At 35.2% G+C, this 27,939-nt stretch overlaps 3 protein-coding genes across 5 annotated transcripts; 2 read left to right on the plus strand and 1 right to left on the minus strand.

Moving 5' to 3' along the window:
- The first annotated feature begins 3,052 nt into the window (after nucleotides 1-3,052).
- LOC133286605 (probable beta-1,4-xylosyltransferase IRX14H) lies at nucleotides 3,053-7,426 on the plus strand. The gene is made up of 3 exons (XM_061484038.1): nucleotides 3,053-3,816; nucleotides 4,165-4,704; nucleotides 6,957-7,426. Exons 1-3 carry the CDS (start codon nucleotides 3,053-3,055, stop codon nucleotides 7,189-7,191), a joined length of 1,539 nt encoding a protein of 512 aa, XP_061340022.1. The 3' UTR covers nucleotides 7,192-7,426.
- Nucleotides 7,427-16,332: 8,906 nt separating this feature from the next.
- LOC133286577 (cysteine proteinase COT44-like) lies at nucleotides 16,333-18,538 on the plus strand. The gene is made up of 4 exons (XM_061484008.1): nucleotides 16,333-16,862; nucleotides 17,398-17,633; nucleotides 17,742-17,882; nucleotides 18,082-18,538. The coding sequence occupies exons 1-4, from the start codon at nucleotides 16,406-16,408 to the stop codon at nucleotides 18,355-18,357; spliced, it is 1,110 nt and encodes a 369-aa protein (XP_061339992.1). The 5' UTR covers nucleotides 16,333-16,405; the 3' UTR covers nucleotides 18,358-18,538.
- Nucleotides 18,539-19,599: 1,061 nt separating this feature from the next.
- Nucleotides 19,600-26,557, minus strand: LOC133286568 (protein RER1B-like). Of its 3 annotated transcripts, none has more exons than XM_061483993.1 (4): nucleotides 26,158-26,557; nucleotides 20,287-20,467; nucleotides 20,108-20,171; nucleotides 19,600-20,030 (listed from the first exon to the last, which is right to left on the minus strand). In XM_061483993.1, exons 1-3 carry the CDS (start codon nucleotides 26,496-26,498, stop codon nucleotides 20,118-20,120), a joined length of 576 nt encoding a protein of 191 aa, XP_061339977.1. In that variant the 5' UTR covers nucleotides 26,499-26,557; the 3' UTR covers nucleotides 19,600-20,030; nucleotides 20,108-20,117. The 3 variants fall into 3 exon arrangements, with proteins under 3 accessions (XP_061339977.1, XP_061339978.1, XP_061339976.1); XM_061483994.1 differs by having other exon boundaries at nucleotides 19,600-20,043; XM_061483992.1 differs by having other exon boundaries at nucleotides 19,600-20,171.
- Nucleotides 26,558-27,939: the final 1,382 nt, after the last annotated feature.

Here is a 27,939-nt window from a genome sequence, read left to right on the forward strand (position 1 = left end):
ACATACAAAAGATAAGTTATATGCACAATAATCATCATACAAATCTTAGCCTTTTCAAAGAACTAAAAACTGATCCATTTCAAACCGAATAAAATTGAATTGCATTGGATCAGATTTAAAAAAAAATTCAAACCGAATGAATGATTACAAGATTAAACCGAAAAAATTTGATCGGATAATTTTTACTTTTAAAAGTGATCCAATCGAGACTATGATACTGAGGTTTTGTTAAAGACTGAAGCAAGTCACCATGACATTGACACCAACCCAGTTCAATGTTACTCTACCTAATATGGGTGCTATTGGTCCCGATATAAATTCTTATTGGTTTTTGTTTTCTTTATTTTCCCAATTGTCAAAGTGAAAATCTAATGGGCATTCTCCTTTTTATTTTAGTGCTAAAAATCAAAATCAATTACCAAAACAGATTAGACTCCCTTATTTAAAGAAAGAAAGATAGTTTACCAAAAAAAGGAAAGAAAGAAAGATAGTTTACCAAAAAAAGGAAAGAAAGAAAGATTAAAAACCTTCAGAACAATACAGAAGGGTAATTACCAATTAGGAGGATAAATTTTCTATCATAACTTTTACTATTGTCAACAAAGAAACTTAACTTTATTAAAAATATTTTATTAATAACAATATTAAAATAAGAAAAAATATAAATTAAAATAAAAATATTTTAGTAATCTTCAGTTTCTGGATTCCCTACCTGCAGATATAAACATACATATATTTATTTTGAAATGTACTCCTAATTTTTTTTTCTTTTCTTTTTGGGTTATGTTTATCTCATCTTACATGAGATAAACAATTTTCCTACATACTCAAAAAAAGGTTGGTCTCATCCAATGTTATAAAAACCAGATCGACTCGGCCGGGTCGACTCGGAAATCGATGAACTGGTCATGTAACCGGTCCGGTTTTCATATTGGATCGGCCATGTTACAGAACCGATGAGACTCGACCGGTTTTCGTAAAAATCGATGACCCGGTCGATTCAACCGGTGACCCGGCCCGGTCTATAAAAAAAAAATTAATTTATTTTCATATATTAATGTCTTCTTCTTTTTTTACTCTCAAACATAAATGATTTGTTTTCTTTTGAAATATTTGAGTGATTTGTAGCTTATTAACTTACATAGATTATGTACCTACAACACTAATATTATTTTGATTCTGCAATATGCAGGGAATTTTGATTTGATTTATAGTTAGAGATATCGTTTACTGAACCTGAAACACTAGTATCACAAATATTATATGTTTGATTGATCTTTTGTTGGACAATGTAATTTATTATTTTCATATTAAAATATTTGAAATTGGTATTTTTTTTACAAGTATTTAAGTATATTTATAATTTTTTTAATAAATTATAGATTTACATATACTTACTGGGTTATGCGGTTGAACCAGTGACCCACTGGTTGAACCTGTGACTCAGTACCTCGATCGGATCAATAACCGGGCCGAGTTTAATAACACTGGTCTCACCACTCTCTTTTTTCTCTCCTTTTGCTTATGGGTCTCACTTATAATTTTATGTCTATAACATGATATAACTATTTTCCTACGATATAAAGAAAAATATTTCCTTTTTCTTGTTAGGGTGGATTTACTTACAATAAAACCTTTAAAATTAATAAATGGGTATTTGCTTCTATCTTTGTTTGGATCAAAGACTAGCTCTGCAAGCTGAGGGATATAGCGGCCTGGAAAATCAGGGACAATGACAATGTGGTTATGCTGCAGGCGTTTGGTAGGAAATTTTTTTTTTTATTTGAAAATCTCGATTTTTAAAAATATGATAAAAATATTTAATTTATAATAATATTTAAAAATTAAAAATTGTAAAAATTTCAGTTTCTCAAAATCCTAAAAACAAAAAATCACGTACCAAACAACAAATTAGCGTGACAGAGAGGAATAAAATTGAAGTTAAACACTAACCAGCATAGCTTTCTCCTGCTATAAAAAAGTCCCGGGATTTTAACTCTGGGAATCTTTGTAACCAATTCACCAAGAAATTGTAGGCATCCTCAGCTAATTCAAGTAGTTTGTGAAATATGTTAACTTTAATTATGCAACAAAATCAGATGAATTTATACTCTGTAAAGGAAACTCACCCACAAAATTATCCTCTAATGTGGTGAGATCAGACGATGTGTTAGTCGTAATTAATTTTTTTTAGTAACTAGTCTTAATTAATTTTAATTGTAACAGTTTTAATATTCTTATATAATATTTTTTAAATATTGATGGATTATATTATATTGTGCTTATTAATGAGCTTAGACACTTGTTAAAAAATATATAAAAAAATATTTAATACAAAGTACAACATTTAATACATTAAGAATTCAAACAAAATTTATTTTTATTTAATACTTTATATATTTAAATGCTTAATAATTGACTTAAAGTCACTGGCAAGCATTTATTTTATTTTATTTATATTTAATTAATGATATCCAAAGAATATTAATTGCGTAACTAATAAGAAGTATAAATAGAAATATTATAAGACTTGCTTTGATGGTTACAGACTTGAGTCCCGTTGACCTTAATTAATTACCTCCGTGTCTCTTGATAACTCTTATTAGCTCGTTTTGTCTCTATATGGTGTTGTAGTAAACGACTAAACGAGCCTAAGCACTAGCACTAAACGAGGAAATTACGGAAACCCAAATCTATATACCCATTCGGTTTCGTACACGTGTACCTATTCACTTTCGCTTTTAACTCTAATCCCAATTATAACCCTCTTAATTCCCTTAATTTTGTGTCCTAACGAGAACGCAATTAGCACAAAAGAAGATTTACCAGTAAACTAAAGAAAAAACGCTGAACGATTAAATATTTAAATTTTAAACTAAAGCATCACCATTTCCGTCATAAGCATTCACCACCATTTTCAACCGCGCTTTGTTTCTAGCTTCGAAGCAACTCAACATATAGAACAACACACAGCTCCATCACCATCTTCCATTATCTTCACTTTCTCTCTCTTTGACTCTGAGAGAGAGAGAGAGAGAGAGAGAGAGAGAGAATGAAGCTCTCGGCGTTGCAGCAGAGCTACCTCAACCGCCGGAGCAACAGCTTCAGAGGATCGCCGCCGTTGGAATCCACCGGCGAAGCCTCAGGTAAGTCGCCGGTGACAGTCTTCTGGCTCCTCCTCCATGCTGCTTGCTGCCTCATTAGCCTAGTCCTCGGTTTCCGCTTCTCTCGCCTCGTCTTCTTGTTCCTCTTCTCCGCTTCCTCCACCAACCTCTTCTCGGTTCCGTTTGGCGGCGGCTCCGGCGCCGGCACCGAAACCTCCGTAACGCTCCGCGCTCATTCCTCCCTCTCCTCGAACCCGATCGCGAACCTTGAGAATCCGGCGAGAAGGACCGGTCTGGTCACCGGCTCCACCGGCAGCCGGGTGGTAGTCGGGCGCCACGGGATCCGAATTCGGCCTTGGCCGCATCCGCATCCGGACGAGGTGATGAAGGCTCACCGGATAATTGAGAGAGTTCAGAGGGAGCAGAGGGCGCTGTTCGGAGAGAAGAACCCTAGAACGGTGATTGCAGTGACACCGACCTACGTGCGCACGTTCCAGAAGCTTCACTTGACCGGCGTGATGCACTCGTTGATGCTGGTTCCGTACGATGTGGTGTGGATCGTAGTGGAGGCCGGCGGAGTCAGCAATGAGACTGCTTCCGTCGTTGGCAGGTCAGGGCTTAGAACCATCCACATTGGGTTCAATCACCGGATGCCGAATTCCTGGGACGCCAGGCATAAATTGGAGGCTCGGATGCGGCTTCATGCTTTGAGGTGAAATTTTCCCCTTTCCTTGATCGAAATTCAAATGCTTGCTTTCAGTTACTCGAGTATCTGGTTTTCAAGAAGCTTTAAGGTGTTTCAATTTCGGAGGTACTGCTTTTCACACTAGTTGGTGCATAAGAAATAATTATTTCACTTGAAAAAAAAAAAAAAAAAACCAAACCCCGCAATTGAAGGCATTTCATTAGACTAAACTGTTCATTATGCTTGACACAGTGAAATATACATGATAATGTATTTTTTTTATCATCTCCTTCCTGGTCAGCGTTCTTGCTTTGTCTGAAAATTTAGTTCGTTGACAAGAAAAAGATTTGATTAATTTTCCCTCTGGTGGAACAGATTTGTGAGAAAAGAGAATCTGGATGGAGTTGTGATGTTTGCTGATGATAGCAATATGCATAGTATCGAGCTGTTTGATGAAATTCAAAGTGTGAAATGGATCGGTGCTGTTTCGGTTGGAATACTTGTTCATTCAGCTGGTGCGGATGAATCTTCGTCCTTAAAGGGTGAGGAGGAGACCCCACCAATGCCAGTGCAAGGTCCTGCTTGTAATGCGACCAACAATTTGGTTGGGTGGCATACCTTCAATTCGTTAAGTTATACAGGAAGAAGTGCAGTTTACATAGATGACAGGGCACCTGTGTTGCCCAGAAAGCTTGAGTGGTCTGGGTTTGTGTTCAATTCTAGGTTGCTTTGGAAGGATCTTGATGATAAGCCAGACTGGATTAAGGATCTTGAAGCGTTAGATGATGACATAGACAGTCCACTGTCTCTGCTCAGGGACACTTCTGTGGTAGAACCACTTGGGAGTTGTGGACGCCAAGTTTTGCTTTGGTGGCTACGGGTTGAAGCTCGCACAGACAGCAAATTCCCTGCTCAGTGAGTCCTTCCCCCTTGATTTATAACATTGTGCTTACCTATGTTTTACTATTATAAAGTTACCCCTTGAAGCATATTACTTGGCAAGTATAATGAAATGTACTTTTAAGTTTTTATGATTCCTTTTAGCCATACATGTGGTTTTTTCTTCTTCTTTTTTTTTTTTTTTTCCATATTGATGTGGAAAACTTCTTGGAATATCGTGGAAAACTTATATTTAGATTGTGTGGAAGTTGTTTTGTGAGCTTGAAGCCAAAATGCCAATGCCTGAAAATTGGATAGTTCTTTTGAAGCTCTAGCTAATATGTTCTAGGTCAGACTAGGCCATGGAGGACCTAGCAGACAAAGAGAATTGTTGCCAAATTGGGCTGAAATGTTGTAGACATTAGATATTATTACATTTTCTGACCATTTAGTGAAGCAGTCTTGCTGACTTGGAAAAGCTCTCACATTTTATACATTCTGTCGGAAATAGCTATTCTGAAGAGAGAAAGTGAAAGACCATATGGGGACAAAGCATGCTTCCCTTAGCTTTTAACGAACGATTATCTGTTGGATTGTAATTGCATGATCATAATGATGATTTAATAGACAGATATTGTTACAAACCCAGAATTCGGTTCCGATGTTTTAAGAGATGGAGATAAATCAAAGAGAATACTTTTGTAGTGTTTATTGAATTACAAACTAAGAACTTAAAAGAGAGATTTCTTCTTCAAGAGATTCCCCTTTACAAAGGTTGTCTTCTCACAATAGAGCCTATGATCAGTTCTTAGATCAAAATTCCCGAATTCCTATCTCCTACCATTTAGTTTCCAGTTTCCACGCTTAGCTGGACAAGTGAGAAAAAAGACCAAATAACATCCAGTGTTGTTAGATGCAAATTGTTGGTTAAGGTCAGAACACTTGTCCAAGACTTCCTGGATATTTGGTTGTGAATGTTGCGCTTAGGATCTTTCATCATTGTCTAATCAAATATTTTCCTATACTTTTTTGTGTTGTGTCACAAAATGACCAGAGCATTCCGACATCCTCTTTTCTTTAGTTCTTCACCAAGTGAATCCCAATAAAAGATGAACTGTAATTAAAATACAAAGTATAAATTGAGTTGTAGCTTGCAAGGTCCTTGAGAATGAAAATCTGTCATGTGATTTCTTATTTGTGTTTTATTGGAACCAGATTTTTAAAGCAGTGTGTAGTAATTATGAAGAACACTGTTAGCATGTTCATGAAATGTGCGCCAGATGTCCAAGCTTCATACTGAATAACCAGATACAGTATAAGTCCCAGACAAAGTTGAGTTGAGAATAATTCTTGTTAGATTTGTCCCACTGAGAGAAGACAAAAAGCTTCTGCTAAATAACATGTATAAGAATAATTTTTTTTGCATCTCTGGGAAGAGGGTGCAACGGAAGTATATTTCAATTTTTTACAAGGGAGAGTAATTATGACTTCATGTCATTCATTCCCTTAGTTTTCTATTATGTTTGGTTACATCATTTTTAAGGTTGAGAAAGGGGTTATGGGATTCCACTTCTACCATTAGTGCAATCCCAGAACTTCTGCTTGTCAGGACATTGCATATGAGCAATTAGACAAGTCCGTGCGAGCGTGCATATGATCATGCTCTATTGAATGGTCATGAATGACCATTATCAACACCTCTGACACTGTCACTTCCACCTAAGTCATGCCTTATATATAATATGCTGCCCTGTGTTTTTCTTGGTTTCTTTTCTTCATTAAGTCGTTTGTTGTTTCTCCTGGCTTCTGAAGTTTGTCACTACCAGCTACTTTCCTCAGAAACTGAAGTCATTTACCAAATTCATGGTATCCCATTTTTTCTTTATTTTGTTTCTTCGTAAAAATTTCTCTAAAGTCATGTTTTTGTTGGCTTCTGTTCTTCATTAAGTCGTTTGTTGCTTCTTCTGGCTTCTGAAGTTTGTCTCTACTAGCTACTTCCCTGGGAAGCTTAAGTCATTTCTCAAATGCTTGTATATCTCTTTTTTTTTTGCTTTCCAAATTTTTTTTCTTGTCATGAAGTTTATTTGACTTAAGTATGCTGAACATCACTCCTTCCCTAAAGCATCATATATTTCAGGGCTCACTTCGGTCAGATTCCTATGCTTGTAAATTTAATGTGTCATCCAGCAACTATAAGATGGATTTATATCTTCTCAAAACTTCGAGCATACTATTTATTAGCATGTTTTTTGTGCATATCCCTGAATATATGATGCAATTTCATGCAGATGGATAATTGACCCTCCTCTGGACATAACCGTGCCATCAAAACGCACTCCATGGCCAGATGCACCTCCTGAGCTCCCAATTAATGAAAAAGTTCTGATTGAAACACAAGAACAGACGACCAAGCAGTTGCCTACAAAAACTAGAACATCCAGAGCCAGGCGGAGTCGAAGTAAGAGAAAGCATGATACCAAAGTGATAGGTGTGCAAGTCTCTACACATTCTGAAGAAAACTGAAATGTGAATAAGTACGTTTTAGGATTATACTGCCTTGTGGATACAACACTGCTGGCCCTCATTGACTAGAATCTGGATTGAACAAATGAAGCAGCAGATGTTCTTACCGGATACATATATTGGGGGTAACTTCTAAAGTGGGCTAGCATCTGTGCATTCGAGTCTTGATTTCTTCACAAAATTTTTTACATTGATTTTTTTTTTCTCTCATATTTTTGTTGGGGTGATATATATTCCGTTCGCATGAAATGCAATGTCAACTTTATTCTGCAGCATTTTCTCCATTGCAGGAAGCTTGTATCATTTTTCTTGAATGTAATACAAATTCTCCTCAATAGGAATTTACATTTGTCTTCTCTTTTTCTTTTTCTTTTTTAAAAATGTCCCTTTGATTTCATTACTTCTAGTAACAGAATGACAGGGTTCCGAAGTTCATGAATCATGATCCTCGAGGAAACTAGACATAGCTTAAAACTGACCCGTTCATTGATTCGGTTACTGGTTCAACCACTTAGTGATTATATGTAAATTTATAATTTATATTAAACAAATTATAAACCTATTCAAATAGCTGAAAAAAATATAATTTCTAAATATTTTAATATAAAAAATAAAAAATTATAAATTATTGTCCAATAAAATATCAAACAAATATATAATGCTTGTGATAATGATGTTTCAGGTTCAGTAAATGACATTTTTAATTATAAATTAAATCAAAATTTTCTATATAATGCATAACTGAGATTATATTAATCTTATAGGTACATAACTGAGGTAAGTCAATACAGATCACTCAAATATGTTAATTATGATTTATTTTGTTTGAAAAACTTTTTTTTTATAAATAAATTGGGCCTAGTTACCAGTTAACCGATCAAGTCACCGATATTCATTAAAACCGATCGGATCGTATCGAGTTCGGTACGTGGCCGATCCAATATGATAACCGGATCGGTCAGATGACCAATTCATCGAATTTTGGGTTGACCCGACCAACCCAATCCGATTTTTACAACATTGTGGTATACACGAATACTAACGTTAAGTTTGGTAAGCGGAATGGTTATTCATTCCGTGCTTTGCTTCACCGTGATATTTTTTAGTTACTTAAATAATTATTTAACATGTAAAATAACACGATTTATTATAGGTGTATTTTTTTTTTTGGTAAACATTATAGGTGTATTTTAATAATGACTTACATAATCTTTTGCTTAAGTAATAATTGTAGTGCTTATGATAAATTGTGCTTAATTAAGAATTACTTTTATAGAATAGGCATTCTTATATTTGCAGTTAAAAAAGCATAAAGTGGTGGTTTTGTTTTGTACCTAATTTCATAAAAGTAAGAATCACATTTTTTTTCTCCAAAGGTGGAATTGGTGATTACATCCAATAAAATGACATTTAATTTTTTTTTTGTAACATATTATCTTTTATTTTGTATAATTACAATTGTCATCGTTTATTAATTTTATGCTTTTCGAATTCCAATTTGGTCTTTTTAACTTATCCTTCTTGTCTTCCAACCAGCCTAAAGCAAAACTTTATAGAATAAATAAATGTGTAAATATATGAAACAATTAGAAAAAAAAATAAGGTTATGAAATATTCAAAATATTAAAAAGAAAAATCATAACAAATTTATGGAGTATTTGATCATAAACATGTTAATTTTTCATTACAAAATAACATGGTTTTTGCTCCCTTTTAAACATTACTTTATTAAGTTATAATTTTTTTTGAATTCAACCATTACAATTTACGCATGACAAATGTTCGTCTTCTTAATTTTTCTCATAAGGAATATTTATGTTATTTGAGTCAAATATGATTTCATTCTGCATTAATTTCATTTGTCAAACTGTGAGTTTTTTGTACTGAGATTAAACAATATTTTAACGCCATAGCACATGACATGAAGAATCAAACAGATCTAGAGTCTATCTTCCTCGGGACTAGGTTGTTCGGCAGAGGCAGCATACTAACATAAAAAAAATAGCCATCAGATGATGGCCTTTCCACAAAGAATTAAGTCTATGTGTTTCGAATAAATTTTCGGTGCTATCGTAGTACCCGAAGATTCAGGATTATTGTTATTTATTTTATGACATGTGAGTAAAAATATTATATTATTTGAAAAGATCAAAAATTAAATGATAGTTGAAAAGATAATATAAATTTTTTTATCCATATATCATAAAATGAATGACAATAGTACTGAACCCGTAGCTCTAAAGATTTATTCTATGAATATGTTGAATTAATTTTTTAAAGGATTATAATGAAATGGATTGAAATGAAATCATTATTCCTATTTCAGTGTTTAGATAAGTTTAGGAATATTCTATTCTATTATATTAAAAAAAAAAATTAAATGAGTTTGTATATAATTTATTGATCTGAATTTATCTCCCGCAGTTTAGGAATACTCTATTCTATTATATTAAAAAAAAATTAAATGAGTTTGTATATAATTTATTGATCTGAATTTATCTCCCGCTCATAAATCTCTCCTTAACATCATGCTATTGGACCATGTTCAATCGTGTGTGGTCTAATTCAATACTTATTGAACTGATCACTTATTATTTTCAAATAAAATTAATCCTATAAAATAATTAAGGGAACAAATATTATTAATTGATTTAATTTAATAAGTTGGAAAATCATTCTATAACTTAAAAAAAGGTATTCTAATATATTATAGAATTGTAAATAATGTGTACAAAGGGTTCTCTATTTATAGAGAATATTTGACCTACTTTTAACCTAATGGGCTTGACCCAATACAACAATAAATGACTAAATAAAAACTAAATAATAACTAAATCAATATTATTTACAACACTCCCCCTCAAGCTGAGGAATAGATATTTATCATTCCCAGCTTGCTAGTAAGTTCTTGAAATCTGTCTGAAGGAAGCCCCTTTGTTAATAGATCAGCTAATTGACGCTCAGTGGGAATGTATGGAGTGGTAATCAACCCGCTATCAAGTTTCTCTTTGATGAAATGGCGGTCGACCTCAATATGTTTAGTCCGATCATGTTGAACTGGATTATGAGCTATACAAATAGCGGACTTATTATCACATAGCAGCTTCATAGGTCCCTCACATTTTATTTTGAGATCATCAAGTACAATTTTCAGCCACAGTAACTCACAAATGCCTTGAGCCATAGCTCAAAATTCAGCTTCTGCACTTGATCTGGCAACCACATCTTGTTTCTTACTTCTCTATGTCACCAAGTTACCGCAAAGAAACATGCAATAACCAGTGGTAGAACGACGGTCAGTCACGGATCCAGCATAATCAGCATCTGTGTAGACTTCTAAAGATAGATTGCCATCACGTCGGAATAACAATCCTTTACCAGGAGTACCTTTAAGATACTAAAGAATTCTCTCTACTGCCTGCATGTGTTTTTCCTTTGGATCGTGCATAAACTGACTGACAACACTAACAGCATAAGCTAGGTCTGGTCTAGTATGGGCCAGATATATCAATTTCCCAACTAGCCGTTGATATTGTCCTTTATCAACTGGAGGACTCTCTTCTTCATAGCTCATCTTGTGATTCTGCTCAATAGGAGTATTAGAGGGTTTACACCCGAGCTTTCCTGCTTCTTTGAGAAGATCAAGAACATATTTCCTCTGGCTGATAAAAATTTCTTTGCTTGAATGAGCTACTTCTATCCCTAGGAAATATCTCAGTTTCCCAAGGTCTTTGATTTCAAACTCAGAGGCAAGCCGTGTTTGCAGAATCTGTCTCTCCACAAAATCATCACCTGTGATAATAATATCATCAACATATACAAGGAGCACAGTAAGCTTCCCATTTTGGGAGTGCTTAAAGAAAAGAGTGTGATCTCCTTGGCTCTGTCTGTATCCTAAGGTCATCATAACCTTAGTAAATCTTCCAAACCAAACACGAGGTGACTGCTTCAATCCATACAAGGCCTTTTTTAATCTACAAACTTTATTTTCCCCCTTCACATAATCAAAACCAGGCGGGATTTCCATGTAGACTTCTTCTTCTAACTCACCATTGAGGAAAGCATTTTTTTACATCAAATTAATTTATATCCCAATTGTAATGGGCAGCAAGGGATAACAAGATTCTCACTGTATTCATCTTTGCAACTGGAGCAAAGGTTTCTTCATAATCAATGCCATAGGTTTGAGTGTAACCTTTGGCTACTAATCGAGCCTTATATCTCTCAAGAGTGCCATCAGAATTATATTTCAGGGCATAAACTCATATGCACCCTACTGCTTTCTTTCCGTTGGGTCTATCAATAACCTCCCATGTTTTATTTTTCTCCAAAGCATTCACCTCCTCTTGCATGGCTTGAGCCCAATTCCTATCTTTCAAGGCTTCATGTACTGATTTTGGGATTGCAATAGAATCTAGTGCTGAAACAAAGCTTTTGTGCTGCACAGAAAGATTAGCAGAGGAAACAAAGTGGGAGATAGGGTATTGAGTACAAGAGGGACATGAGGAACAAGACTTGTCTTTCATCAAGTATATCCATGTTATCCGAGTACAATCGTCAATAAAAGAAACAAATCACCTTGCACCTGAAACACTGTGCACTTTAGAAGGGCCCCAAACATCAGAATGGATAAGAGAAAAAGGTTCCCTGCTTTTAATAGTGCTAGAAGGAAATGACACTCGATGGTGTTTTGCAAATTCACAAACATCACAATGAAAGGTCTGAACCGACTTATTGAGAAACAGAGAGGGGAACATAGACTTCAAAAGACTAAATGGTGGATGCCCGAGACGCTTGTGATGGAGCCAAATCACAGACTCTGCAGTAGAGGGATGACATGTCATTAATAACTGATTTTTGCTAGCATGGTCTGGAAGGAGATGATACAACCCATCCTGTTCATTAGCAATTCCAATTGTCTTCTTCGTGATAAGATCCTGAATAAGACAATGAGAAGGAAAAAATGTGATAGAACAATTCAAATCAGTTGTAAGTTTTTGAGTGGAGATAAGATTAGTAGAAAGCTGAGGAACATAAAGAACATTTTTAAGAAACAAGGAAGGTTGAATTTGAATGTTACCAGAACCAATAACTGATTTATGGGATCCATCAGCTACGGATATAATATGACTACCAACAGTAGGATGATAAGAACAAAACAACTCAGTACGACAAGTCATATGATCAGTTGCACCAGAATCCAAAATCCATGAGGTTTTAAAATCAGTGCAAGAAGCAAGAAGAGATATAGAACGTGTGCTCTTATCAGATAAGATCGAAGAACTATCATGCTCGGCCATTCTTTAACAAAAAAAGTTAACAACCAGCGATAAAATCAACCAAACAGAATATCAAATGACCTCTGATCAGAAAAATAATTACAGATCCAGACAGAAGACAAGAAGACGAGAAGAATGGTGGTGGTCCGGTCCAAAAACACGGCCGCACGCGCCGGAGAAAGGAGCTGCGTGTGGGATTCACTCGCCGGGAAAGGGGCGGCGCGTGAGAGCGCGTGGATGGGCTTCGCCGGCTGAGATTTTTCTGGTGTGGTCGTCCGGTGAGCGCGCACCTGTCTGTGGGTGGTCGCGGTTGAAAAGTCGCCGGAAAGTGGTCCAAACAGTGAAGACAGATCTGATTGGAGGCGGTCGGAGGTGTTTCGGTCGTTTGTGGCGGAGGAACAGTGCGTAGAATGATAGATCGGAGGAAAAATAAGGTCAACAATGGTCCCCTTGGTCCAAAAGGTCCCCGGAAAAATTTTCCGGTGGCGGCTGATGGCGGCAAGAGGCAAAGAAATTAGGATTTTGTTAAAAAAGAAGATAATATGTGCGGAAGCAAAGCCCTCAGATCGAAAGCTCTGATACCAACTTGAAAAAGGGTATTCTAATATATTATAGAATTGAAAATAATGTGTACAAAGGGTTCTCTATTTATAGAGAATATTTGACCTACTTTTAACCTAATGAGCTTGGCCCAATACAACAATAAATGACTAAATAAAAACTAAATAATAACTAAATCAATATTATTTACAACATTATATTTTCGTTATAGTAGGTGTTCTCAAAAACCTGAAAAAAAAAAAAAAAAAAAAGGTCTCGTGATGTGATTTCTAATTCATTTCATCATGCTGCCCACATCTGGCACAGATTAAAGATTGGATGATATGCATTGGGCCAAACACATTTTGTTATGATTTATGAAACAACCTTCCAAAAGAAAAGCGTACAAGTTAAAACCTCGGTCATCAATGTAGGCTACCAATTACCGAAATGTTACATGAAAGTTGGGGGTGGAAGTTACAAGTTAGTTAGTGGTTTTTTTTGTTAAATATTGTAGACGGAATTACAGTGAAAAAAACTATTACTGAAACTTGAAGAAGGTTCAAGGTTGGTGGGTTTATCAACGCATCAAATTTCTTCCAAAGAAATCTACACTCAACTAGCTAGATCCAATCAGAACACCATGCGCAAACAAATTTGGCCAATTGTATGAATGAGACGCTGTTTAAGGGCTATATGGACCAATAATATTTTTTTGAAAAATTATCTCTAACTTTATAAAACCATTTAATATAAATAAGTTAAAATCCGTGACATCTTGCAAACATTTAAATAATATAATTCTGTTTATCAAAAAAATAAAATAATATAATTCCAAATAAAATATTACTATTATATTTTGAAGATAAGGGGATAACCTCCTCTTCTTTTTTCCAAAGTCAGGGGAACCTTGCCCATGAGTGATTTCCCAAGTGCTTTAAAGTTGGGACAGTTATATATATGTGTCTTATTATATGTGATCCATGCCACCACACTTGGGAATTGTGGCTGTCAGATGCAATCAGAATCCACCACCGGCTTCTGCAACTTGTGGATATCAAATGAATAATTGCCCATTGCGAAGGAATCACAAGTTTTTTTCAATGTGTTGCAGTTGCAGCTTATCTTCTATAACTATTAAATTCACTTAACCCATAAGCTTTTCAAGAATCTCCCCATTCTTACGTCTCTACCCATAAAAGACTAAAGACTAAAGAGCACTTCATATACCCAACCGAAAGTTCAAGGTAAAAAAAAAGCTCTTATTTTCTTTTATTAAGCTTTTGAATATAAAAGAGGTGGAAGTGATTCATTTCCTTCATTGCTAAGGCCCTGCTATCATATCACACATATCAATATTACATCATTTCGGTATCTATGTTTATTTTTAAATTATGATATATTTATCTTACAGTTAATTATTTTTTGGTTGTATTAATATAATTTTATGTATTTATCATAAAATAAATATATAATAAATGGTTGGCAGTTTTTTCTACGTAACATAGTTATGGAGTTAGCATAGCAATTTATGTATCTAATACTTCTATTCATATTTTGTAAAAGCACTTGGTTCGAGCTTTGATTGTCTCGAAAGTAAACGAAATCCCACTTTTAGAAGATATCTGTGGAACACGCCGCATTATATGTATGGCAATGGTCTCAATATACACGAAAAACTTAGCCATTTGCCATTCACGAATAAATTTTTAGTGCTACTGTTGCACCAAAGATTCAGTACATCTTATCAATAGAAATATTACATATCAAATAAATTTTTTTTTTTTGGTCAAATTTTTTTTCTCTCCTATGATATGTAATATTTTCTCATTAGTAAAATGCATTAAATTTTGATGCAACAGTAGCATTAAAAATTTATTTCACTTTCACGCTCTCAAAGTCAATGATGGAAAATGATAAATTAATTAGTGGCGTAAGAAGAAAGGATTTTTCTTACTTTTTTTAATATTAAATATGTATTATCTTAAGGGTAATAAATATGAACAATATGATTAAATTGAAAGACATTAATAGATTTTAATTTTATATATATATATATATATATATATATATATATATATATATATATATATGTGTGTGTAAGGAGTTTTTCTTGCTACAAATTAAAAATTTCCTCATGAAAATATTTTATATACTCCAAAAGTAATAATATTGACTGTCGACATTTCAGATCTGATTTAAAATTATTTTATCTGTTTAAAAGTATATATTATTTAAGAGCCTTGATTAAATTAATTTTTTAAAATCAATTTTTAATACTACTTAATAACAGTTTTAAATTAAAAAATAAAATCCTTTAATATTTTAAGAATATAAAAAACCAGCAATACTTTTTGATTTAATATTGATGGAAATAATTTATAACCATTAAATTGATGAAAATCAGCGATTAAAATTTGATTATAAGAGTTTGTAAACAATTTAGTTTATAAATATAACCATCCTCTTAGTAATATAAAGATTTAAAATTATTCTTAAGATAATTGTACAATAATTAAGAAAAATCTTAAATAGTCTTGATTGTAGCTAGGAAGATGTAACTGTATTTGACTAAAATATTTCTATTAAGATACTTAAAATATTACCACTTATCGATGTTTTCTCTTGTTTTATTGGGTGAAAATACTAAGAGATAATAATAAAATTAGAAACTTCATTAATTTTATTAAAAACTAAAACAAAATATTTTTATAAAGCAAATATTCCAAAACAAAAATAATAACGGGAGAGGTTATAGTTACTACCTCTCTTTTTTACTACTTCTTACTACTAAATCTTAACTGTTATTTCTGTTAATCTAACGGTTGAAATATATTGGGTCATATTTATTAATTATTAATTTTCAATAAATTATAACCGTTAGATTGACAGAAATCAACGATTAAGATTTAATAGTAAGAGGTAATAAATATAATCTCTCCCATAATCTAACGGCATGTGTATTATTATGCTATTCCATGAGTTATGTTTTTAATTAACTAATGTAATGCTTTGAGAGTACGTACATAACAAGAATTTCTTTCAAATAATTGTCTTTATTTACCAAATAAAAGGAATAAGGTTCATTTCTATAATTCAAGATTTCAATTATTCATCATCAACTCAGAGTTCACAATCACATGGTGTGGCAGTTCCCTATAATCATGCCAATTTTCCCATCCCAAATGAATTCACCACTTGCCTAAAGTATTTATTTTTGCCAACATTCATTAATCTTCTTAGAATATTAAATCATTTTCTTCCCTCTATATAAACTCACACACACACCCTTTCTTTTCTTCACCAACAACCTTTCAAACTTGAAACCTTGTTATCTGCCTAGTTTCAAACTTGTTCAACCCAAACACCCTTCTATCCTGTTTCAAACAACAACCATGGCTGCTACGATGGCCATATCCACCTTGCTCTTCATTTCCTTCTTCACTATGTCATTGGCTTTGGACATGTCCATCATCAGCTACACCAATGACCATGACCAATCAAGTGTCATGGCCATGTACGAAGAATGGCTAGTCAAACACCAAAAAGTGTATAATGGGTTGGGAGAAAAAGACAAGAGGTTTCAAGTTTTTAAGGAAAACTTGGGATTCATTGATGAGCATAACGCTCAAAACCTCACATACAAACTTGGGTTGAACAAGTTTGCTGATTTAACTACCGACGAATACCGTGCCATGTTTTTGGGTACAAAGAATGATGCTAAGCGCAGGGTCATGAAAACCAAGAGCACCGGTCACCGGTATGCTTATAACGCCGGTGACCGGTTGCCGGTTCATGTGGATTGGAGGTTGAAAGGTGCCGTTGCTCCGATCAAAGATCAGGGAAGTTGCGGTGAGTTTTTTCATTATTATTATTTTTTTTCTTCTTACCTTTTCTTTTTGTTAAAGATAACATTTGCTAACTAAGGCTACTTATCAGATAAGATAAGGACCTTTTTTTAAAATTCAAGTCCAACAAACTTTATCTAATAAGAGGCAATTTAGTATTTTAAGAATTTGAAACACTCTTTTAGATGGGATTTTTTTTTTTTTGTATTTTAGAGTAATATACTTATTTTTCTAAATTTTATTGTAGTTTATAAGAAATACAAATAGTTAACTTAATTGCATTGATTTTTTTCCAAATTCAGATAAAATGTTTGATTCACTTGATATTATTATTAGATGAGTACATGAGATTTTCTTGGGAAGACTCGAAAACACATTTAATTATTAATTGTTTATACTTTTCTGACTTTGACCATGTTTCTGTTAAACAATTATTTATTAAAAAAGTGATAGATTATGGTAGATTTGATTTGATTGAACTATGTTGGAAATTGAACTGTTGGATTCTATTTATTTATTTAATTTTTCTACTGAGGCAGGAAGTTGTTGGGCATTTTCAACGGTGGCCACAGTGGAAGCTATAAATAAGATAGTAACAGGGAAGCTTGTGGCTTTGTCAGAACAAGAACTTGTGGACTGTGACAGAGACTACAATGAAGGGTGCAATGGGGGTCTCATGGATTATGCTTTCGAGTTCATCATTGGAAATGGTGGCATAGACACAGAGGAAGACTATCCATACCAAGGAGTTGAAGGCAAATGTGATCCAACAAGGGTCAGCATAAAACCAATCTTGGAAAAATTAAAATAAAATAAAATTTGAGTTTGTATGACATTTGAAACTTAATAATTGATTTGTTTCTAATGGTTTGTATTGCTGCAGAAAAATGCTAAGGTAGTGAACATTGATGGGTATGAGGATGTTACACCATACAATGAGAATGCATTAAAGAAAGCTGTGGCTCATCAACCTGTGAGCGTTGCTATTGAGGCTTCTGGCAGGGCTTTGCAACTCTATCACTCTGTGAGCTTATGTCAATTTATTAATTGGACTTTAATTTTGATCTTAGACTATGTTTTTAAGCTAGTTTCTACAATGGAAGAGTGCGGTAAGCACAATACAAACACCAAATTATATAAAGGCTTTTGAGACAAGGAACTATTGTCAGCATGCAACAACATGGGGATGTCATATGCTTATAAATTTCTGCTTTTTTGTTCAGGGTGTATTTACTGGTAGATGTGGCACAAACTTAGACCATGGTGTGGTTGTTGTTGGATATGGATCTGAAAATGGTTTGGATTATTGGCTGGTGAGGAACTCATGGGGCACTGGCTGGGGTGAGGATGGCTACTTTAAGATAGAGCGTAATGTGATAAGTTCCACTGGGAAGTGTGGAATCGCAATGGAGGCTTCATACCCAGTGAAGAATGGTAAAAAATCTGCAATCCTTAATTCATCTTATGAAAGCACTGAAGTGTATATTAGCAGTGCTTGAAGCACCATCATCATTACTTTGGGACCGGGAAGAGGAACAAGTGCTAAAGGAGAAAGAAAGTGATGTTGCTGTTACTTTAGATATTGCTATTGGATATGACTAATGATTGTGCTACTATTGTACATAGATTTCTTCACGTGCAAACTGCACCTGATTATCAATTTGTACTGGTTTTCACTTAACGATTTGAATGTTTAATCGGAAATCCTTAACGATTTCAATGTGCCCTTCACCTCTGTTCTTCATTTTGAAAAAATGGGTCCACTATGCACTATTACCGCATGCTCCATGCTTGATACTAAGAGCACTTGGAAAATATCATGGTAGCTGCATGTAGGAAAATAGTAAGCTTTTTTACACATGGTGCAACATTTCATATCAGTTGAATAATTGAAACTAAGAAGTTAACTTTTTATAGTCTCATAACGAGTGTGTCCTACAATCAAACAATGGTCTATGAAGTTTAATTGGAGTTAAAAGTTACTGCCAGTGTGATTACAATAGCACATTGCATCCATATAGGGCCTCAAGTGTTTGGATCAAACGCTGATCATATGTGTACATAGAGTTTCTAAAAAGTGGGGCCAACAAGTGATACATTGAATCACAAGCTTACAAGAGGCTGGAACTTCAGTATCGTGTCTTATTTGACATTAGCAAGAGTACCTTTCCCCATTATCAGAGGCCGTGAATCAGCATTAAAACCATAAATGGAATGCTTGGCGAACAAGCTCAAGTAACAATATAAGGGATGGGCTCGTGGATAAACGTCTACTCAACAAGCACTGGGACGTTATAGGCTCCATCACTTTTTTCGTGAAGCTAATAGTATTTGCCTAATTTTTGGCCAAGTATGGAGCGCAGAACCATGATTGACTCTTCCTCTTAATTTACGAACAACTGATAAATGATAACCCATCCATTGCGTATACGAACACCTCGTAAACCGATCAATGGTATGACCAAATAAAATATACAATCGATGGACGATGAGAAGGGATCAAATTTACACTAGGTCCAACCAATTATTATTTCTTAAAAGAGATGCACGTCAAAATTATCAAGCAAATTTCCTGAGCAAATGGTATACCAATAGACCCATTTGCAAAAGACAGATCCCATGACTAAATGACTGGTCCAATTGATCAAAATCAAAATTAAAAGAACTTTCATATATTGTATGAAGGATCTTTGAAAAAATTGTGCCCATTTAAAGAAAAGTTATAAGGATGCATTGTTACCATCGATAATGCCTTAAATAAAGAGAAAATTTACATTGTTTGGGCTAATTTCTAGAAAAAGGAGCTCCTACAAAGCACATGATTAACCGAAAAAATAACATACAATGTACAAGATACATCAGCATAACCAAATTGCAAATAATGAAGGGGATTCATTCTACACAAGTTACCTAAAATTCTTGTAATTTGACTAAAATTCGAGAATAAGAATCGTATGCCCACCTATATAGAAATAGAAAATAAAGGAAAAGGATTTGAGGTAAAGGACGAGCCCTCACTCCCCAAAGCTAAATCTTTTACCAGGGCGCAAAAACACCCAAGACGTCCAAAGTCTAAACAATTGCTCAACTGGGAAATTGAACATCCAATTGTTCATACTAGGCCCTCAAAGTAACCTTCTTCAGCCACCATCACATCCTCAGATTGCTCCAGCTGTTAAAATATACTGCAAATGATATCAAGCTACATGTGGGTCTGTCACTTAAATGAAGCAAATAAAGTTTAATTACCCTGAAAATTTCAGTCATCCGAAAGGCTTGAGCTTTCTGCTGATGCTCTCTTTCCATTATAGCGCTAAAAGTAAAACAAACAAAACCAAAGATGTAAATAATGTTAAAAAAAACCACTAAATGGACTAATATACAATATCTATGACAACAATTTTGCACGAATTAAAATTTCAATTTACCTGTTTTCCAAATGAGAACGGTACATATTTGTGTTTGATCATGTGAGAAATCTGTTTCCTCATAGTAAGCGTGAATAGGACCACCCAGTAGAAAAGGAGTATTGGCCAGAACACTGGAACATCAAACGCACTAAAGAAAGTCATCACAAATGCAATGCAAAATGCCTTCGTGATCGAGTACCTGTCCGCAAAGGAAAATTAAGTACCTTTAGTAGAAGCAACTTCTGCATGTCAAAATCCTAAAGGTAAAAGTATGAAGACATAATATCTTCCCTAAGTGAACAGGGAACTTACTTCTATAATTTAGAAGCACAAAACCCAAAAATAAGAACATCCAAATATTACTTTTTCATGTTGAAAAGTGACATTAGCTTCATGTGATGAAATGAATACAACATTGCTATTTCAAAGTAACAAAGCAATCAAAAAGGGAGAGACATTGACAACAAGAATGAGAAACCTATAGGAAAAGATTCTGTCCATCAAGACCTCTTTTCAGAGCACATATTTGTCACAGATCTCATGTAAGGCTAATTTTAAAGCGGGCACTTTTAAACAATTCACAATTGTGTGAATGAAAATCAAGCTTCTTGTAAGAAAAAAACTGACAGATCAAATCTATTTGTTCAATTCACATGCCTATCCTTTTAGTTTCACACATGATTACAATCTCTTTCAGATAGCCCTATAATTTTTTTTACAGAACAAGAAAGCCTGTAAATAACACAACATTAGTAACTTAACTTCACAAATAACTACTCCAACAGAGCACAATATCAAACTTTATTGGGCTGATCTTTCCCATATTACGCAGATTGATATCCTCTTAAGCTAAAGCTAACAGGCTATGTAGCATTGCATCTCGCTTAAGTCGTATCCGTATGGGGGCATTTTAGAATTCCAAAGAATTTGAAATGCAAGGGAATTAAATTACACCTTCCTGATCTTTGAAGAAAAAAAGAAAGAATTCACAGCGAAAGCTGTAATTTTTGCAACCCCTTCTAGTTTTATTCAGAAGACCGAAAATTAATTAAATACAAACTAAGCTTTTCCATAAATACATGTTGCCCACTAACTAGCTACTTTCTTAGTCCACAAAATCAGCAACAACTAACTGAACAGTAAAAATAAAATGCAGTTAAACACTCCTACAAATAAGGCTCACCAAGTAAAAAAAATAACAACTAATTAACTCCTAGAAAATTGGACATCAACTGTAGCCTTGATACATTCGACACTCTCCTCCTGGATCAAGAGCTGCACACTCCTAGCTTTACCCTGATAAGTTCAAATTGACCAACATTAAATGACTAGGTGAATATATCTGCAATTTGGCTTTCTGAACTGCAGTACACTAGCTTCACCTCTCCAGCCTTCTGCACTTCTCTCAAGAAGTAATACTTGATCTTAAAATGCTTTGTTCTTCCATGAAATCCTGGATTCTGTGAAATGGCTAGAGTAGCTTGATTATCCACAAATACTTCTATGCCTTCTTTTTGCTCCAAATGCAGATCATCCATCAGCTTCTTCAACCATAATGTTTGATTCGCAGCTGCAGTAGCTGCAATGAACTCAGCTTCTGCAGTTGATTGAGCCACTATTTCCTACTTCTTTGAACACCATGAAAAACATGCCGACCCAAATGTAAAACAATAACCTGAAGTACTCTTCATATCCTCCACTGATTCGGCACGGTCACTGTCAGAATACCCCTGCAACTTAAACTCCCAAAATTTTGCAGAACTTAATTCCATATGAAAGAGTACTTATCAAGTATCTTAACACCCTCTTTGCAGCTAACATGTTCAACTCACTTGCACAACTAAGAAATCTAGACAAGACACTTACAGTAAACATAATGTCTGGCCTAATTGCAGTGAGATACATAAGGCAGCCAATTAAACTTCTACAAACTCTTTCATCTGCACGTTCCGATCCATCTTTCTTTTGAAGCTTTTCCTTTTGGAGTACTTACACTCTTGCACTCCTCCATGTTAAATCCCTTTAGGATCTCCTTCAAGTACTTCGTCTGACAGATAAAAACTTCATTCTGAGTCTGCCTGACCTCCATCCCCAGAAAATAAGACATCTCACCAAGATCAGTCATTTCAAACATTTTCGTCATCTCTTTCTTAAATGCAGTAATCTAAGAACTATTACTCCCTGTCAACAACATATCATCCACGTAAAGAGACACCACTACTAAGTCGGATACCAACTTCTTGACATATAAAGTGGATTCCTTAAGACTTTTCTTGAAACCCAAACCCAGCAAGTGCTCATCCATCTTGTGTACCATGCTCTTGGAGCTTGCCTCAAGCCATAGAGAGCTTTTCTCATCAAATACATCTCCTCCTGACCTGGTGTGACAAAACCTTCTGGCTGCTCAACATAAATCTCCTCCTGCAACACTCCATTCAAAAATGCAGATTTCACATCTAACTGATACACTTTCTATCCTTGTTGAGCTGCCAAAGCAAGAGTCATTCTAATTGTATCCACTCTTGCAAAAAGAGCAAAAGTTTCTGAGAATTCAACTCCCCAAATCTGTGCATATCCCTTCACCACCAGCTTGACTTTATGCTTATTCACTTGAGTCATCAGGATTGAGTTTTGTCCTGAAAACCCATTTTACTCCAATCACCTTCCTATCTTCAGGCCTCTCCACTAGCTTCCATGTCTGGTTCTTTTCTATCATAGCCAAATCTTCCTTTATAGCATTCATCCACCTCTGATCATTTTTAGCTTCCTCATAACCTGAAGGTTCCAAAACAGCCACACTACAACTCTGATATATATTAGTCAGAGATCTGGTACCTCTAATTGGAACATCATCTACCAGCTCATCAGATTCCAATGAGACTTGCTTGTGCTCGGCTTGTGGCTCATTTGTCCAATCCCATTGCTCATCTTCTAGGAACTAAACATCCCTACTAGTGATCACTTTCTTTGTCTGCGGTTAATAGATCTTGTAGGCTTTTGACACTAGATTGTAGCCAACAAAGATACCAGGTTCAGCTTTCTCTCCCTGCTTGTCTCTCTTGACCTGTGGAAGGTGAGAAAAGCACAGGCAGCCAAACACCTTCAAATTTCATAGAAATGACTTGAAACCAAACCAAGCTTCAAAAGGTGTCTTCTTCTCCAATACTCTTGTAGGTATTCAACAGAAAAACTATTGTGTTTGCTGCTTCTACCCAAAATTCTTTTGGTAGATTCTTCTCATGCAGTAGACACCAAGTCATCTCCATAATGGTTCTATTATTTCTCTCACCAACTCCATTTTGCTGTGGAGAATAAGGAGCAGTAAGTTGATGCTTAATTCTAGCTTCTTCACAAAAAGAGTTAAACCTCTGTGAAGTGTATTATGTTCCATTATCATATTTGATGACCTGAATTTTGCAACCACTTTAGGTTTCAACCCTTCTTCAAAAATACCTCAGCAACTTCTGACTTTTGCTTCATGAAGTAAATCCAGCACTCTGGTATAATCATCAATGAAAATAAAGAAATACTTGCTGCCATTTAGTGAAAGAGTCACTTGAGGACCACGAGATCTGTATGAATCAACCGCAGCTTCTCTGTAGCTCTCCAAGTGGATTCCTTGAAGGGAAGTCTTGTCTGCTTGCCCGACAAACAAGCCTTGCACCTTATGATCTGCTCTGAGATCCCCAATTTTCCCATAAGCCAATACTGATTTATGCATAAAGAAACCATACACTAGGCATCTATATATAACTAATTCCTAACTAATGGACTTGGATATTTTATTAAAAGCCCATCAATATTCCCCCTCTAAAATTCACCTTGTCCTTCTTCTACACCATTCCCTTCCGATCCTTCTTCTGTGTTTATTTCTGCTCCTTTGACTTCGTTTCCTTCTGCTTCGGTCCTTTCTGTTTCTTTTCCGTTTACCTTTGTTGTTTCTTCTGCATTTCCCTCCTTCTTTTTCTGCTTCCTTTTCTTGTTCTTCCTTTACTTCTGTCTCAGCTTCTTCTTCATCTATTTCTTTTTCTTTTTCTTTTTCTGCATCAACCACATTGTCCACTTCTTCTTTGGTTTTCTGATGTACTTCTTCTTTCTTTTCTTTTTTTTCTTTGATTTTGTTCTCTGTTTCTTCGGTTGCATCTTCTTCTTCTTCTTTCAAGGCGTCTGACGTCGCCAATTCTGCACCCTCTACCATGTAAATTTCAGGTAAATATTTCTCTATGAACGCCTTCTCAAAGTTCCTCCAGCTTGCGGTAAGATTGAACCATCTCCAACCTTGATACCAGCAAGCCAGTCTTGCCATACCTCCTCCTGGAGCCAACTGGAAAAAATAAAAAAAAAAATCTCACGTGCCTCCACGTGTGCATTCTCCTCTCAGCACATGCAAGCCACACATCATCTTCCCGCCATCAGCCTTCAATGCTGATGCACTAGCCTTCATAGATAGACCCTAGGTGCCTTCATCGTATGGTTTTGCAACCAGCCTTCATTGCTGAACTTCAAGCTTAACAACCTTCATTGTTGAAGCCTAAGTGCCTTCATCACACGGTTTTGCAACCAACCTTCGCTGTTAAACTTCAAGCTTATGGGTGTGGCTACAATGTAGCCCACCTGTCTTCCACACCCCAACTTGCCAGATCAAGGACACCTATTGACACCCAAAATCCAGACTAGTTGCATCCCTAGATTGCCTTTCCCACCAGGTTTTGTGGAGCCCAGATAATATTTTTTGGTGATTTTTCAATTTTAAAGAAGTCATTTATAATAATTAGATTGAGGAGGATATTGATATTAGACTATATGAAAAATATCTCAAATACATTCATTGTATCTTAGAGTAATTTAGAGCATCTTAGATTATCTATTAGTTTTGGTTTTCATATTCTATATATTTCACAATTTGTTTCCTTTTTTAATTAGGATTCAGAGTCTAATATTAGTATAAATCGATATTATTGCTTTGTAGTTTGTTGTATCACATCATGACACATCCTTCACATAAAATTATACCAGTTTCAAATTATTTAGTCTTTATTTTCCCTCTTCTTCTGTCCCTTTCTAAATCTCTATAATTTCTAGGCAAAGTGGTTATATGCAGAGACAAATATAGACACGAAACATGTGTTATTACTTGCAAAAGTGAAGTTTTGCTTGAGTGCCCGCAAGGCACAGATGAACTTTGGGACTTGGAGCTGCACATTTGACAGCGCAGATGCTGAAAAAGAATATGCCGTGGAATTAGGGTTTGGATTTGAATCCTGTGGTAACTGTGATACATCAGAATTACAGTTATTCTGGCATGTGTAATACTGAAGAAGATCCATAAGGGGATTGATCAAGGAGCTCCAGTAGGACGGAGAGCACCAAGTTCAGGCCACCACAGCCACTTACTCAACACTTCCTCTCTATTGTGGCGGCATAGGAGATCCCTTAAAGGACCGTTACACCCCATTCAAACACAACCTCAGGGCGTGCTTGTTTTAGGAGGTGCAAATTTCAGAACCAAAACAACACTTCTTACTTGCACATACAAAAACTATGAGACATGCGAAAAGATTACAACTTATTTACACTCCACCCCAACAATGTTAGGCCAAGCAATGAACAATGAGCTTAAACCCCAAAACTATTTTTTTTCCATCTCACTCTATTTTCCACCCCCTAAAATAAGAACAGCCTTAGGCTTAGAAGAACCACAACGATTCAACCAAAAACTCATCACAAACTAATTATTTCATCCACGATTCTCCGAAAAACATGCCAAATCGCAAATGGAGCGACAACAATTACGTTTCGAAGATTGAATCAAGAACAGAAGAAAAGTAGCAGTACGAGGCTACGAAAACCTAGAAGTAGTAGAAAAGTGAAAGAAGAAAGAATACGAACCAGAACTTGAACTCGGGGAGGCGACGAACAAAGGGGCGGAACTCATCGGAGCCGGTGGTGGGGAGGGTGGGCCCATCCAAATCGATAATCTCGGGATCCACCTGAGGGGACAGAAACCCGATCAGAAGGTTCAGGATGTAAATGCCAAGGCCGTACGACACGACGTAGAATCCTTGCACCAAGTACACGCGTAGCACGTACACCAACGCCACCACCAGACACCCAATCCACCGCCGAGCCACGTGCGGCGTCGCTTTGTCCAGCAGGTGCTGGTACTGCCGCGACACCTCGAACTTCCACCGCGTTATGGCCGCCGCCGGGGTTGCATCGTCCGCTTCCATCGGTGGGACCCACTGCCTGTGGCGGTTTTAAAAACGGAATCTCTCTCTCTCTCTCCGGGTCGAGTCGAGTCGAGTCGTGGATGATTTGTCGGTTTTCTTCGTTTTATCCCCCTCGTTGGCCGGTTCGGGTTTCAAACCGGGTTTAAACCAATTCTTGGTCTTAGTCCAGTCCACTCTACCGATCTTTTGCCATTAAATTTCATAAAAAGTTATAATCATAATATGTTCATAATATTTTATAATTATATCTTAATTATTTATTTTTATCAATCCATAATTAATTATTGTTAATTAATAATTAATTAATGAATTTGATTTGCAAAAATAATAATCATTAATTGACGAAAATTAACTGTTAAGATATGAGCGGTAAGATATTATAACAACCAATTAGTGTTACTACCAATATTACTATCAATCAATTTCACCGTTAGATCGATTATGTTGAGTAATACCTATGTAGCACCGATGTGACACGTGACACGACACTCCGACACGTCAATCCTAAAAAAATATGAATTTTGACACCTTGGAACACGTTTTAATATTAAATAATATTTTTAATTTATATAGCGTATAGTACATTTAATATTCAATAATTTAACAAAAAAATAAAACTAAATTAACAATATCCATCAACACGTTATAAAGGTGGAAGCTTTAATAAAAAAACAGGAACTGAGATGAGAGAGAGATAATATCAGATAAAGAGATCAAATCAAATTAGAGAGAGATCAGAGAGAAGGAGATACAACAAGAGCGTAATAGGAATTGACAACAATGATACTGAGATGATCTCTTATCTACTTAAGGAAAAAAAAAGGAAAAATAAAATAAAAAAGATAAGATCAGGTGGAAGCTTTATTAATATATTTCAATTTTTAAAAAAATAATTTTTAAATTTAAATTTTTTTATAAAAAAAATAATTTTTTTTACGAAAATGTCATTTGACCATGTCGGAGTGTGTCAGGACGTGTCGGACACAATTAAATTCGCGTGTCGAAATGGTCAACGTGTCGGGAATATTGACCTCGTGTCGGACACGACACTCTCTGTTTTTTGGAGTGCCCGTGCTTCCTTGAGTAATACAGTGATTTCAAACTACATTTCGAATCGCAGTATAGCATTAACGGTTTAGTTTAAGTATCTTGTATGATATTGTTGTCCTCATTCCAACTCCATTTCTGGCCTCACTCTATTATTTATAGAAATGGAGTTTCATTAATAATTCCATAATCGAAATTATTAATGAAATTCCATTGAAGCCTATACAAAATTCCTAGTTTCACGGAGGCCAAATCTGTTTTTATTTTTTATCTTTTCAAACTTATTCTCTAATTCTAAAAAAATAAAAAAAAATAAGAGGGGAGGGGGTTAATGAAAGATATTTGATTGGATCTCCAATCTTTTTAACCCGCCCCCTCCCGTGCCAAAAATTAA

Source organism: Gastrolobium bilobum, unplaced genomic scaffold, assembly GCF_033153095.1.
Source record: "Gastrolobium bilobum isolate Gb01-03AN ecotype WA unplaced genomic scaffold, APGP_CSIRO_Gbil_v1 utg6309, whole genome shotgun sequence".
NCBI classification, from domain to species: domain Eukaryota; kingdom Viridiplantae; phylum Streptophyta; class Magnoliopsida; order Fabales; family Fabaceae; genus Gastrolobium; species Gastrolobium bilobum.